The sequence below is a fragment of the Antrostomus carolinensis genome, unplaced genomic scaffold, assembly GCF_000700745.2.
Source record: "Antrostomus carolinensis isolate BGI_N321 unplaced genomic scaffold, ASM70074v2 scaffold42572, whole genome shotgun sequence".
Lineage (NCBI taxonomy): Eukaryota > Metazoa > Chordata > Aves > Caprimulgiformes > Caprimulgidae > Antrostomus > Antrostomus carolinensis.
Genome location: NW_010299610.1, coordinates 8,446 through 24,330, shown reverse-complemented (window position 1 = coordinate 24,330; position 15,885 = coordinate 8,446). Strand labels below are relative to the sequence as shown.

General features: G+C 37.5%; 1 protein-coding gene across 1 annotated transcript in view; it reads right to left on the bottom strand.

The window, feature by feature from the left end:
- Positions 1-5,310: 5,310 nt before the first annotated feature.
- LOC104520993 (bromodomain-containing protein 3) overlaps positions 5,311-15,885 on the bottom strand; it is a gene marked incomplete at its 5' end in the record, with an annotated part of 17,556 nt that continues 6,981 nt past the window's right edge. Inside the window, 9 exons of the mRNA XM_029083719.1 lie at positions 5,311-5,382; positions 6,108-6,270; positions 7,450-7,649; positions 8,903-8,976; positions 11,883-12,024; positions 12,672-12,766; positions 13,242-13,352; positions 14,103-14,274; positions 15,527-15,585. Coding sequence (XP_028939552.1) covers positions 5,311-5,382; positions 6,108-6,270; positions 7,450-7,649; positions 8,903-8,976; positions 11,883-12,024; positions 12,672-12,766; positions 13,242-13,352; positions 14,103-14,274; positions 15,527-15,585 — 1,088 coding nt within the window. The remainder of the gene's footprint in view (positions 5,383-6,107; positions 6,271-7,449; positions 7,650-8,902; positions 8,977-11,882; positions 12,025-12,671; positions 12,767-13,241; positions 13,353-14,102; positions 14,275-15,526; positions 15,586-15,885) is intronic.

Genomic DNA, 15,885 nt, shown 5'->3' with positions numbered 1-15,885 from the left:
GCGCTACCCTAACGTCCAGTTACTCATAGTAATAGCATGTAATAGTTCTTAAAAATATACAAATTTTGAGCTTCAGCACAAAAATTTATATTTTTTTTCAATTTAACCTGTTCTAATAGAGAAATTTGCTAGAAGAGGAAGTTGGATCACTGTTACTGTGTTCCAACAGAGTTAATTATCGAGCGCCGAGATCTCGGCCGCCCGAGTCGGACACGAGAAGCTGGACAATCTTTTGCCTGTTCATTGCTGTCAGGTGCAAGGCCAGGAGTCAGTCACACCTGAGGCCGCAGGTGCTGGGGTAAGAAGAAGGGCTCCAGTCAGCACCTGTCTTGGATTAACCTACTGATATGCAGGGTGTATCAGAATGCTTCATGTAATCCAAAATTGTAAGAAAAAGAATAATTGATTATGCAAGTTATGAAAAATTACAGTTTATTAATTCTGAGAAATAACAAAATGTGGACATATTTGTAGTTGCTGACTACAAGAAAAGTAGAATTGAGCTTGTCAAATCCTTGACAAGTCCTGATCCAGCTCACTGCCCAGCACGCTCACCTTTACTCCCTGAGATCTAAAGCCCTTGCTTCTCAGACTGGAGGGTACAGGCAGGTTCCGGACTTGCAGAGGCCACCTGAGAGTCACAGCTGATAATGTAGGCCAGTGTGCAACTGCCTGCCTTTTTCAGGGGGAGGATTTTGCCAAATTTTATTTGAATTTGACAAAGATCAAATTTCTTCTTGGTCCAATTGGGTTTCGAGGATTAGAACTTAACTTCCAATAATTTTTTTTTTTTGCTCTGTCCAGCAGTGCAAGTAGAAGCTGTTGCAGAGACACTGTACATCTGTTAACTCTCAGATATGTAATTTAATGAGCTATTAAAAAAAAAAAAGGATAAGCATGTATACAGACAGAATATATATAATTTTTCTCTATGCATGGAGCAGCTTGTAGACAATTTAGGTCTGCAACATACCAAATGCTTTCTCCTACTAGTTCTAAATTCAGACTTACAAATATAGACACTGATGTTGAATACTAGTCCTGCTGACGGCAGTGACAGAATTAATGCTGGCTTCAACCACTTCAATTTTTTTTTTTCAAAAATCAAATAAAAAAACTTAAGCAGCAGAAAGGAATGTTATGAAGAATTGCCCATTGCTGCACTTTCATGCATTTAAAAATTTAAATAAGACACAAAACCATTACCTGAATTTATTTTTTACTACTAAAGATAACATCTTCAAGTAGTTGTAAAAAGCTGCCTAGCTTCCTCTTGCCAATAACACAAATTAAGTAATCAGTAACCCACATCAGCTGACAACAGTGAATCATGCTGTTCATGATCCCTGCTCATTGCCTCAGTGTCAGCCCTACAAACCAAACGTCAGGAGCTTTCTCAGACTGCTGGGGATAAAGGTACTGGGCTGTTTAAGGCTCCTTCCTTCTGTTGGGCAATTAAAAAAAGGAACAACATCAGAAGCTGATGATTCGATTAAGGCACTAACCTCTGGAGACTCCAGTAGGACTATATGAATCATACCTACCAAGCCAGAGCCTTCCATTCATGCTCACAGTACTCATGCTGCCAACCCCAGAATTAGCATATAGCTAATTTTTGTGCATCAGACTTTGTGCCGATAACCTTTTTTGTAGGGAAGAAGCCTTCACAGCTTCTCGATATCAGACTAGCTGCAGCAGGATTTTCCCTGAAGTGCATCGCAGTAAACCAGTGACTCAGACGAGTTGTTAGAAAGTTTGGTGGGAGTAAAGCAACCAAAGTTATTGTTTATATCACAGTAGTCATCAAATTCCCTATTAAACCAGTGATCAAAATGAACTGGTAGAAAACATCCCCTATGGAAAAATTGTAAAACTAAGGTTGGAAGTCCTGGAGTTGACCACAAGCTTCCACTTATCTCTAAAGAAAGGCTGATGGAAGCCTAGCAATAGGTTAGGCACAGCATTCACAAAATGATAGTCACCATCTAGAATTCAAGTAGGATTAAGGATGGAACTGTGATGTGCCTTATTACAAGCAGGTGTTTGTCCATCCTATGCTGTGTTTCTTGTTCAGACTGTAGAGGTAATTTTTGTCACAAGAACAGAACTAAGTTTATACATCACTAACTACCTAGGTAGTTTCATGTCAGACTTCTAAATGATACAAACCTTTTACATTAGCTTATGGAGTTTAGCTATGTCATCTTCTGATATTAGATACGGATCCAGTATCAGAGCTGAGGAGAATATAGTGCTGGGAACCTAGCAGCTCTGAGTGGCTTTTGCACAATGAAATTGTTGCACATCCTGGCTCAGCGTTTCTGGGCACCCCCAGCTGCACTACCTTAGCTGTCCTGTTTGCCAAGGAAGCAGAATTCCTCTTCTGTTAAGGAGGACTTTCTTTGAACCCCAGGGCCGTGCTGTCTACGTACGTGTGGCAAACCTGTTTGTACAAGCCAAATACCTTCCACACATTTTCCAGCACTGTGCAGAAGAAAGCTTAGAATCTTCTACGTATCTCATGCCAACTAGTAGCAAATATGACTAAGAAAAGTTGAGAACCTCAACAATTATTTTTCTGTCACCATTATATTTTGATTTTCTTATCTTCTGCTCTAAATTACTGTTCTAATGGGTGCCAAGCCAAACCATCCCCAGGGCAGATTGTCTTACGTGCTTTGACAGTGTGCTTTGCCCTCCATGGTGTGCCATCTGCCTACTTACCTTTTGTCAGTTGAACTAATCTTGTTTTTCTGAAAGACAAAAGAGGACAACTTTGCACATCACTGACTCTGCCTTCAGCCTGACCAACTCACAGTTGATAGTAAAAAATTTAACATATTCCATTTATTAGTGACAGAGGAACTTTTTTAAGCTTTTAACTATCTTAGTCTTCATTTACATATAGATACAATCTAGTAGCATAGACACCAGCATAAAAATGACACATTAGAGCAGCTGTTTTCACAAATGATCAAGGCAACTTAATGGGGTAACAGAACTTAGTACACATTTTAACTGTTAGTTAACTAACAATACTTAGTCTTTTTAAGCAGCTTTTGTTTGCAGGCTGTTATCTGCACAAGTGGTATTCCTGCTTGCTTGAGTGTGGTGAGAGCTTTGGGGAAACACAATCGTTATAGCCTTGTGACTCACATGTTTGAAGACCATCTCCCTTTCCTCCGAATGCAGCCTTCTGTCTGGAGGTAGGAACTGATTATCCTCTTTAGCTGGCTCGTAGGTTGCAAATGAAGGGTTTGTCAGATTGGCGTTAGCAGCACTGACATTGTGACTTTAAGTCTTCATGACAATACAGAGTCATGGAAGCTGGAATTAGTTTTTGAAGTTCATACTGTTAGCGATGCACATACGGTTATATAGAATGGATGAAATGCAGATAATGAATTCTTGCCCTTCCCTCCATCACCTCCTATTTCCAAAACAAGAAATCTTGAGCTTGCATTAACCTATTAAGAAAGTATGTTCAGATGACAGCCAGGTAGAATGAATGTGAACTGTAATATTTAATTGCAGGACAAATAGCAATGATTATAAACTACAAATCAAGGCAGGCCTAAATGACTTTTGACATAGATGTGAAACAAGACATCCTAGCAGCAGCACTTAACATTACAACCCATCTTTCACTCCAAATCCCCTTCCTAGCCAAGTACTCAAGTCCAGGCAAGGCTTGTGTAAGAGGACTTCCCCAGACATTTCAAGGGGTGATATTAGTATTTGCCAATACACACTTCTGCTATTTAATGAAATACTACCATTCCAACAATGGCAGAAGTAGAATATATAGAGCAGTATTTTATTGCAGAATAGATATTTTGGAGCTAGCAGTAGCTTGTCAACCTGCTACCTGAAAGGCCAGGCTACCACTTTTAGGCATGGTTTAGCTGTCATTTATGACTTTAGATGCAATTTATTTCCTTTATCTGAAAATTCAGTTATTTATAGAAAGTCTTGTCCAGTTGGGTGGTCTGTGGCAGACCCTCAGCACACCAGCAGCATTACCTTCACTTCCAACATTGTTCCAGGAACTTGATTCACCAGAAGTCTCCACAGGGAGAGTTTTGAGAGGGAGGTTCAACTAGATCAGTGACCTCCAAAGTGGAATGTGGGAAGAAAATATTTAATACATACCATTTTTTTTTAAATTACAAAACAAAGCAAAATTAAACAAATGCTATTTAAAATATTTTAAATTTTTATTTTTCTGTCTTTTTTTTGTAATGTACACAATAAATTAGTACAGTAGAACATTTATATAATTTATAAATTAATAAATACACGTCTTGAGTGTGCATGCCTAAAATTTTTTACTGATGGAGTGCATAATGAAAAAGATTTTGAGACCACTGAACTAGATTATCTTGAGGGGGCCCCCTCCACACAACATTTCTGTAATACACATTGTGTTTCGGTATTCATTCTATAAAACAATGTTTTATTAGTCCTGTACTTAATTTGAGATAGCTATATGTAATCAACATGAATGTAGGGTTTTTAAACTCTAGTTTCTACTTCAGACAAGTATCCCACTATTAAAAAAATCTTGCATTAATCAATTTCCTTTCAAACTGGAGCCAGAAGTGAGATGTTTTAGATAATTTCTTATACAAATGTTATGTTAACATAAAATACATTAAACAGAAGATTAACATGTCTAGGCCTTAAAAGGCATGCAAGTATACAGAATTTACTGCTGAAATTACAGAGTTACAGGAAATGTTTTGTGTTTTGGTTTTTTTTTTTATGATTAGAAATAATGTTACACACCCTTTATAAATTATCACTATTATAGAGGTTGTTTGTCACAGCCCAGGTTCTGTGCGAGCATGTCATAGTAAAATGATTGTTTTAATAGCAGTCACATAATTGACAAGACCTTCATTTAAAGTAGTTTCTAAAGGTGCATATTTCGTATACTATAACTTAATACAGTCAAACACAAGAATTTGGCTATGCTCAGTATAACAGATTCTCAAGTGTTTCTGAAAAAAATTGATTTAAAAATGAGAAAAATATCAAGAAGCTGATATTTTCTCATATATATACATAATGTATAGAACTGTAATCAAAAGAACAGCTACATTCCACTGTGTAGCAGACTAGATTACATATATTGTAAACAAACAGCAAAAAGATCCTGTGATGCTTTAAGTGTCAAAGAATGAGCTTTTAACATTAGGCATTTTAGAGGAGCTTTCAAACTCTTTAAAGTGTTCTTAACATTTAAGCTTGTAACTAACACATTTTCAAAGCTGTACAGTTTGTAGTAGTGTTGAAATTAGATTACACTCAAGACTCAAGATATTCTTCAAAGGATGCCATAATATCCCTCTGCAGATATATATCAATTACATGAGCCATCTGCAAGAAAGCAAATTAGTGTATTGTCAGAGCAGTCAGACATTAATAAATACTATGCAGGTCAAATATTTAATACAGATTTAAGAAAAAAAAAACAACAAAGCTTCTTCCCAAAAAGTGTATGCTTCCTTTGTTATTACAAGTGTGAGTGTGTATGTTGTTGAAGTCTGAACAGGATGAAAGCTTCAGTAGACCTTATCTGAATCTAGCATGCTCCCACACTGCAGTTCTTGCATTCTATTGTACAATATTACAAATTAAAAAAAAAAGTTTAATCTAAAAAAAGGTAGCAATTAAAAAACTTTCACCACCTACACCAATAAAACCAGTAAGTTAGTTTTAAAAAGGATCAGTTTTCATATTTCAGACCATAACAGTATGACTAGCGCTTTTGTTGACATGGAATATGTTAAAGAGGATAGACAGCTTGCAAGGCTTGAGGTTTGAAATTATTCAGAGGGCAGGGACTCCTGTTTAAAATTTGATTTTACCGTGCAATTATTTTAAGCTTATGCGAGTAATGGGACCAAGCAGATGGTTTTTCATATTACATCACTTGAAGACCTACTTTGAATTTCCTATTTCATTTTCTGGGCTAATTCTCCAGGTAGCATAATTCTGTTGTTTTCAGTCATTCAGGTCCTTTAAAATAAGGATCTGAGCTAATGTTTTTTATTCTCTACTACAGCTGAAACAAAATCAGCTGGCAAGAGTCAGCAACTTACTACTTCTCTCCTTCTGCGTTCCTGTTCCATTTTTCTAGCCAAATTACGGTCTTGAACAAGAGCATGTTGTTGAGCTTCGGGCAGTTTTTTGCTCTTATACTCTTCTTCTTGGGGCTCACAGTCTGTCACTGCTATAGCCTCCAAGCCTGTGCCTTCACGGCCCCTTTAAAGACAGGAGAATAGATTGGCATAGGATAAAAGTTGGCTCTTCTTTTTCTTCATAACAAACGTTTGTACCTGAACAGAATTTGAAACCAAACTGTGGTTCTGTTTTACATGCTGATTCATAGTGGTTTCCCTTCACAAGTGGTATGTGCATGCAGTTGTTGGGCTGTAGTAGGTCAAGGTTTCCTGCGTTCCATTTCTAATCATATGTGCCATATGCACATGGCATTTATATATATGCTATCCAAAACTTGCATACACTTTCTTTGAAAGACTTGCACACTTAATTTTCTGTTGCTTTCTTGGCCCGTGATGTTTTGCTTTTACCTTCATCTTCAACTAGTTATTTGAGGTAGATTTCACTAACTTCAGGCAAACATCTGTAATGTCTTATTCCATAGAGCTACATTTGCCTGGTTTCCTCCTCATGGAAACCTGTAGTAGCTGAAGGTGCCTGGACTGTTCACTATATGTTCTGAACAAGGAGCATAGTCTTAAATCTCTCAAATTCTCTGTTTATTAAAATAATGCACTCCAAAGAATTGACCTATTCTAATACAGCCGGTGACGGGCAGGAGCAAGAGAATTTAGGAACTGGCTCAGACTTACCTTTCACAGGGTCAGACAGACAAGAAAAAAGTAAGACTACTGAAGAGGGAAATATTACAGAAAGCAGAGTTTCAAAAAGGTGACAAACAGCAATCAAAGATATTACTGCAATGCAGTAGTTAGTAGGCAGCCACTTAACCCACTCAGCATAATAATAGACCTCAGACTGGAAAACATATGTGGGCACTCACTAAAACAGTGGCTGCAAACAACTAGGGAAGAACACTACAGCAGTAGCTTATTGAATATATTTCTCTAAAGCAATGCAAAGAATTCTGCTGTCTGAAGCGTACACTGGAACTCCTTTAGCTATGTTTACACCAAGTTCTTGAAGACTAGATTATCCTGCTTCCCCTTAGGATACCAATATGATGGGGATTTTCCTGGCGGCAGGGCGGGGAAGTGCCTGAAAAGTTTCTTTAACTGCTGAAATGATACTGATTTGCAAGGGAAAAAGCTATTTTTTGCATTTTGGATGTGCAGCTGTGCTTTGTTCCTGAATAACTAAGCCATGCAGTACCATACAAGTAAAAAAATAGAATAATATTTGAACATATGGGTTACAAACCTTTCTTTTTCTTGAGGAAGGTTTTGCAGTTCCCTCTCAGCTTGCACCAGAGGCCTTTTTAACTCCTGTGCTTCCTGACTCCTCTTTAATGCGACTTGCCTGAATTGTTTGAAGCACTCAGCAGATGTCTTTATCGGAGCTGGAAGCGTCATTGTTTTACATAAGCTTGCCCAGGAATTTACATTCTTAAGTCCTGTATCCTGCAGTTATTAGAAAAAGGGAAAGGTGGAAGAGGCAAAAATACTCTACAACTACTAATCATCCATTATCTGCTCAGTTTTTACATTAGCACAACGTTGTTTTGACTAGACCTATTTGGGAATTTCTACAACAAAATACCCTTACTTTTGCAGAATATTAGTGCAAATACAGCAACCTAAGCAGACTTCTATATGTTTTCTCATCAACTTTGAGCTTCTTTAGCAATTTCCTAAAAACAGTTAGCATTTGTAGCTATTCTTACCCAATACTTCATGTCCACCTCTCAATTTAATTCCAGAAAACATGAATTCACAAGACTGAGCATATCCAAGGTTCATTGTCAACATTTTAATATGGAGAACATCCATCTCATTTCTATACATAATTCTTACATAACAATATTTTTGTGTTAGGCTTGTGGGTTTTATTTGTTTTAAATATCTCTGTTTTCTGCCCCCCGCCCGCCCATGGTATTTTCTTCACAGCATAGAACAGCATAAAACCAGTATTCTTAAGCAGTACTGCTTCTAGTAGAAGGTCATGTGTTTATGAAGGAAATACATATTTTTTTGGAATTTAATTCACTAACGTTAGTTAATAGCTTTCTGAAAGCTAAGTGCCTAAAGAAAAGTCCTAGGAATATTTTAATCCAACAGATTATATACAAACTTTTTAGGTCCAGAGGCTGACTTGATCAATTATTTAGACTAGTAATTTTGATTCGATGTCTGTATGCTATGAAATATTTTGCTTAAATTTAATAAAAACTTTCAGATTATTTCCCAATTGTAATGATGTCATCAAAAAAGTATTGTCCTGTTTCAGAACAGGATTTTCAATAATACCCAAGGCTATATTCCACACTACTCTTATTTTTGTTACTGGATCAGCAAGGAAAAGCACACTAATAGCTTAAATATTAGATCTAGATCAAGGAACACAAATTGCTTAACTATTAAAACTAGACAAGGTAAGCCATATTTTTATTGACAATATAGATATGCTATTTTTAACTTAATCTTATATCATTTATCTTATGAAATTATCAGAGCCCATAGATATTTTGTTTATTTTTAGCACTAGAAATTAGATAAATCTGTACAGGTTATAACAATACCTAAGACGTACCAGACACTAAATATTTGAATCATAAAATAACAGATTTTCAGGGAAGATCCTAGAACAGGGAATTATTGATCCTAGCAAGTATACTCAAGCTCTTCTTCTCAAGTAAGGCTTGAGCAACACTTACCTTTGTTGGAAGAACTTTGGATTTTGGCTCTAGTATGTTTTCACTGTTAGGTTTATCAGTAGGTGTACAATGACCTGATGGAAGAATAAAAAAGATTTTTCACTCATGTTGATTTTATGGACTATGTTTCCTCAAACTTAAGTGATAAAAATTTAAGTTGAACTGGATCACTTCTCTCATCTCCTGTCCCCTCCCCACACAGCCCTCTTCCATTTTGATTCCAGCATTAATTAAAAGTACCTCATTCATAATGTAAACTCATTTTGCCTAAAACTCTCCAGCCTATTTCCTCCTTTTTTTTTCTTTTTTTAAATAAAAAAGAAATAGGTCAGCCAATAAAGGCTAATCATCACATTTCTGGTAGCCTGCAGGGTGTGTGAATAGCCCATGCTTTTACTTCTGTTATTTGCGAGAGAAAAAAAAACCCCAAAACTTACACTGGTGAAATGGAAGTGCTATTTTGACAATACTAACTCCAGATTAACAGTTCTCTTGTCCCCATGCATTGCCTCTGAGATAGCATAACCAATATGATGAAGCTGTTATACTCACCAAGAAGATCTACCTGAAGCAAATGTAAGATTAATTTAAATTTATATCCATATCTGTCTTAAAGCTCTAGATATAACACAGGAATACAAGACTGTGTCAAAAGTATTTGCAGCCATGGGCTTTGAAACACACATTTTAGAGCTACTTAGAGTAATGCCAGCCTTCACAGGACCTCTTGTTGAAGGACACTGCTTTTTAGTCTGAAGGGAAGCTTGTGGTTACCAGTTTCGTAATTTAAGCTTCTAAACAAGCCATCACTGAATTCAATGATACACTAAGCCTGCACCCATACCATCAGAGATGTCACAAGTCTAAAATTAAGAACTCTGGTTTCAGAGATGCAGGTGACCTCACAGAAATGCCTGAGACAGTGGAATTCTCTACAAAATTCAATGAGTTGCTCTATGCATCCGATTCTAAAAATATATTTCCCTGGTTTGATCTAAGTAGATGCATGTAGTACTGAGGGCTGGAGCACCTCTCCTATGAGTACAGGCTGAAAGAGTTGGGGCTGTTCAGCCTGAAAAAGAGAAGGCTCCAGGGAGATCTTATAGCGGCCTCCCAGTACCTGAAGGGGGCCTACAAGAAAGCTGGGGAGGGACTTTTCATAAGGGCAACTAATGACAAGACAAGGGGAAATGGGTTTAAACTGAAAGAGGGGAGGTTTAGATGAGATATTAGGAAGAAGTTTTTCACTGTGAGGGTGGTCAGACACTGGAACAGGTTGCCCAAGGAAGTTGTGGATGCCCCCTCCCTGGAAGTGTTGAAGGCCAGGCTGGATGAGGCTTTGAGCAACCTGATCTAGTGGAAGGTGTCCCTGCTGATGACAGGGGGGTTGGAACGAGATGATCTTTAAGGTCCCTTCCAATCCAAACCATTCTATGATTACAGGCCCTACAACAACTCCAAATTAGCAAAGTTTTTGTTGTTGTTTAAAAAATCCAAAAGCCCAAATCCTGTATTTCCCCCTGCCTCCTTCCAGTTTTCTACAGGAGTTAATAGTGGAAAGGCTGAGAGAATACTGAGCACAGATGGGGCATGTGTCATTGCAGGAACAGTCACACACCACTGCATTATGGAAGGGGGCAGATAACTACACTCACATAAGACTGTTAAAAACTCTGCTATGCAACATAATGGTGAAGATCAAGTGTATCAAAGCCAGTCTCCCACATTAAACACAGGAGCTTCTCTAGAACTGTCCCCACAACTGTCGCTTGAAAAAAGGGGAGAAGATAGAAAAGGTATGAATTAAATGAGGATTAGGAATAGAAAGTTAAGAGAAATAACGACTAAGAAGTAAACAGTTAAGTATGGAAAGGAACAAGCTTTCCCAATAGTTTTAGCTATGCTTTTTTTCCTATGAATATTATAACAGTGAGCTTGATTTATTCCTGCTCATTTTCCCAGCCCTTTAACATATCAAGATAACACCATAATCTTGATACTTTACAGATATACAGTATACAAGACAGGAATTCAAGTTTTAGGCAGGCTTAAAATTTAAAAGTAAAGATCATGTACCAGCTCCAGTTGATACAAGTCTAAAAAAAGGGGGCGAGTATGTGTATGGATAGGTGTGTTAAGACCATGAAAACACCGAATAGAACATTTTTGATAATTAAAGCTGGAGTTTTAGGGTTGCCTTAATACAACCGCATTAGTCTTTGGCAACAATTCATCAGTGAGAGGCTGGCCTTTTAATTTCATCAAGTTTTTAGAAGCTTGTTCCCTCCCCTGTTCAAGCCTATACAAGTAATCTGGAGAGGAAAGAGTAAAGGAGGAACCAAAACAATCATGTCTGGTACCACTAGCTTCTCAGCATTAAAGTTCAGTGTCCAGTTCAGAATTCTTTAGTTTGAAATATAGATGAAGTCTGATGCATCTCTGTATGGAATGCAGCTTTCAAGGAACCTGTGTTCTTGTAATAATTACAAGTTTGTTCCATGGTGAAAGCCTGCTTGACATTGCTTTACTGTCAGATCCTTGTCACCAAGGGCCGAAGATGGTAAGTCATGATACACACGAAGTGCCCTGGGAAAAGAGCTCCATGAAGCTGCAGCAGAAGATAGCTTAAAGGTCAGGGAAGTTTGACAGACTGGAGCATCAGTTCTCTCAGACTTCCTGTAAGACTTGATTACTTATCCCTAGTACTAAAATCAGAAAACTAAGTTCTTAAATTAGAAAGTCATTTGCTTTATGTATTTTAACACAGAACAAGAATCAAATGTCCATTGAACTTTTTTTTTTTTAAAAACAGCTAATCAAAAAGGAAAAAAGAGCAAAAGAAAACTGTACCCCCTCCATTATTCTGCAAACTGATTAATGTACAAGTGTTCAGCATTTTATTTCTTTAAACCAAGTTCATATACATTTTTAGCTTTGCACCCCCAATATCAGTTACAGTTTTTACTATGACAATACATACTTTGTTCTTGACTTATGGATATTGAATCAGCAGTTCTCTCACTGATCTTGTTTTGAAGGTTATTTGATTTGTTTAGATGTATTGTTTCCTCAGCTTGTTTACTCCAATCAGCACTGTCAACCTGGGAAGGTGTGTTAGGTACCTAGAAGAGAAGTTAAACTTCAAAATATGTTCTGAAGTGCTAAACTGGGGATTCTCAATATACAGCAGCAGGATTAAAGAGCAGTAAATTGTTGCAGCTCCAGCTTCTGTAAACACCAGGGAAGAGTTAGATTTCATTCATATTATGGTAGTCAAAGCAAGTTCTTAAATTAACACTTTGGATTTAGAACATGAACTGCTCAGAGATCTCATGTGATAGAGTGGATATGAGAAACTGATACAAGCTCTTTAACTCTTAACATGGTACATCATAGAAGTTGGACAGTTGCTCCACTCCAGGTTATGGATGAGGGTGAAGGGCAGCTGTAATCCTTTGAACTGGGGAAGGTGTTGCACAAACCCGAGTCTCATTATATACACTACTTGCTGCCTTTGTTTAGTGGACACAAATGGGAAAGGGCAAGTTGCTTTTCTTCCTTTCTTGCAGGACACGTTCTTGTGCTCATATACTGAAGAGTTAGTTTCTATCCATTGGGGGGGGGGGAGGGGGGAAGCTAGTAAAACCTTGCTAAAGCAGCTATATTTGAAATCATGTTGAGAAAGACAGTTAAACATCTTAAGAGGGAAGAGATCATGCTGCTGCAGTAGCATTATTAACTTCCTTTGTAACACAGAGGCCCTTCTAACCAGAATTCTCTCCAAGAACATATTAAGAGAGAAAGCAACAGTGACTAAATATTTCACAACCTCATCTATGACCCCAAAAGCCCCAGTTTCCATGGCTTTAGGAACATGAAGAGAAAGCAACACACTTTTCCAAGATAGCCTCTAGAGATTTCAGAGTATTTCTGAGCTTACAAGATTGGTATTTCTAGAAAAGAGGAACATATAGGATAAGCTGCCCATCTCTTTTGTGAAACTGCAGGTTTATAGGATGGGCTTTTAACCTGTAAGCGTGCAAGTTACTTAAGTTTAAGCCATAGTACTGAAAAGAAATAAAATAAGCTTTATAGTACATTATAAGCTTGATATATTGGTCAGTCAAACTCTTTCCTTTTGTGTCACATCCAACAGGCAATTAATTAACGCCCAATTAAAGGTTAAGAATCACTGTATTAGCAGGGGCTTTGGATAACTTAAGGTCACTAAATTGTCCTTCATTGCATCAAATTCAAGACTAGAATATTATATTAGATCTTATTTAAAGGAGCAGGAACACGCTTTAAAGGAGTTATTTGGAGAGAAGCATGTATTCACCTCTAAGAGCGTGTGTGCACTGGGTGACAGAAGACTGATTCATCCTTGGAGTACTCTGAGGAGTTTGCTGATCTGGAACATCATGCAGAGCAAACAGAGCTGAGATTATACCTGACAAAGTAGTAGCATATGATTTCCCCTAACATGCAAAGGGCAGTCCTATGTCTCAAAATTAGGTCACTGTTTAGATCTGTAGATTAACTGTATATGAAGATATGTATCCTAGCTGCACAGTTTGAAACAGTTATTTTTAATTAGTTTTTAATTTATTTCTCAGTTAATCAGCTACTTGTTCAAGCTGTCTTTTACCAAAACCTCAGAAGTGTCTGAAGTTAATAGACCTTTTGAAGTGAGGGAGGGAAAGGAATCCTTGGATTAAGTTTTTAAACTTTTAATATTTGATATGTCTAGAGACCAGCAATCAACTCAGAGGGCCTATGGCATCAAGCCTTAAATTCAGCTAATAGGGGTTTCAGACATGAACTTAAGTGGTGCTGATAGGTTTAAGCATCTAATTCCTGCCTTAAGGTGTTCAGCACTTCCTTTAACCCTAGGTTCATTAAGGTATCATTTACCATCTAATTGGAGGGAGGCATAAACACTTCCTCCTGTTTTAATACTATTCTGCCCCATCACAAATGCCCCAGTGATCTGAAACCCTAGCTAATCCTCAGTGCTGCTACACTTTTATTTACATTCTGCTCTTTATAATTGATACCCTGCAAGAACTTTTTCTATTACCCACTTGATAACCTCCAAAACCCCAAGATAAGCTTATTGGGCAATACATAGTTTAGTTCTGCCATCCCTTCTTTCCTCAGCAGTCCAATATAGCCATGCTTCTTGCCATAAAGATGTTACCTGAGGGGCACTGGGAATTTTGTTCTGATGGTTTAAGTGATCTATTCTGTAAAGGTTGAAGCTTCTGCAGTACATTGGAAGGTGGCTGCTGCAGTTCAAATGATCCACAGTTTTGCAAGCTATTAGTAAGAGACAAGGGCTGTGCTTGCACAACAGCATTGCAGGATGTCCTCTGTAAACACAGTGGTATTCTCTAGAAAGAGATTGAAGAAGTTAATACAGCCAAATCTTAATTTTTATAGCTATTTGGTCCCCTTTCCCCACCACCACCCTATTGCTACTCTTCATAGGATTCAGTAGTGCATGCATTTTGATACTAATCTAGCATTTTCTAGGATTTTAGATTACAAAAGCCCATGAGGTGAAGTGTAGTGCCTTGGTCTGACAGATACAGAAAACTTGTGAGAAAAAAAAAATGTCATGTGTGGGCTTGAAGTATGATGTTTGCTTTTACTCAAAGTCAGTTAGGGGCTGTTATAACTGACCAAGTTGAAGCTTTATTCCTTTATCCTGCTTTCTCAAGTTTCTTGCTGTCATTCTGTCACAGGAGAGGCTGCACTTTTTAAACAAAAAAAAAAGAAAAAAGAAAAAAGGGTGTTGCATAATTCTTTCTCTCAGTCTTTGCTTATGAACATACATAAGGAGCAGCTGAATAATAAATTTGCAGCCTAGTTTCCTGTGTCCAGCTAAGCTCTTTAAGTGATAGCAAGTCTATTGTCAAAAGAATGAAGGCTCTGCTATGGTCTTGCTTTGAAATCCAAGGTCTGTCTCTGGTAGCTTCAAGGGAAATTGTGAAAGGCAGCTAACTCTGACAAGAATTAACACCCACTGTATATACAGTAATAGAGCAATTCAATCTTACTGGCATTAAAAAAATATTTCTAAATAAAACTGCTGTTGCTTATAATAATACCATAGTAATAAGCAATAGAAATTATCCTGAAAATGACTAATGTTTTGTACAATTTATTTATTTTCAGGTGTAGAAGTGAAGTTATTCATAGATAAAGAAAAAAATGTTTAAGTGGCATTTGCACTGTTTATGAGGCCAATTCTATACTCAAAGATCAAGTTGGAGACAATTTTCCTTTTTTGGTGGTGGGTGGGGTGGAAGGGTGGGGTGTGTGGAGCATTCTCCCCCTCTCTTCTTTTCCCTTTTCCATCACCCAACATGGAACTACCACAATGCCCGTAAGAGGTAAAAGCCTCAGGAGTTCCCCCGGTACATCAGTTTCTGTGCAGATACATAAGCTACTTTTAACAAACAGCTGATTTTTACACCTCTATGTAAATCAGTCCTACAGAACAAGTAGCATTCAAGCCATATTCATTATTTCCTGATGAAGTTGTGTGATTTCCAGTACCACTGCATGTAACAAATATGTTCAGGGCAAAATATGTTATATTCATTCCAGTCAGTTTACCTTAGGCTTTTCTGTAGAAGTTAGCCTAGCTCCAGTCTGTCTTGAGCAGGTTTCTGTATCTGTAAATACAGTGAGGCAGGCATTAAAAAGGAGATGGGGGGGAATAAAAAAAAAAAAAAAAAAAATCAGTCATTTGCATATGTTTCATTATTCACACATACAAGATGTGAGCTGCAGTTGTACCTATCTAGAGCCAAACCTCCCAGTGAAAGGAACATTCTTATCTTGAATACTTTGACTTCAGCTTGATGTGTTTAGAGAACTTCTCACAGATACAAAAGAAGACCACAAAGGTTCCTGTAGGATCAAGGTCTTTCTTGATCCTGCCATCAATGACTTCACTGTGTTTGCTTCCCTAC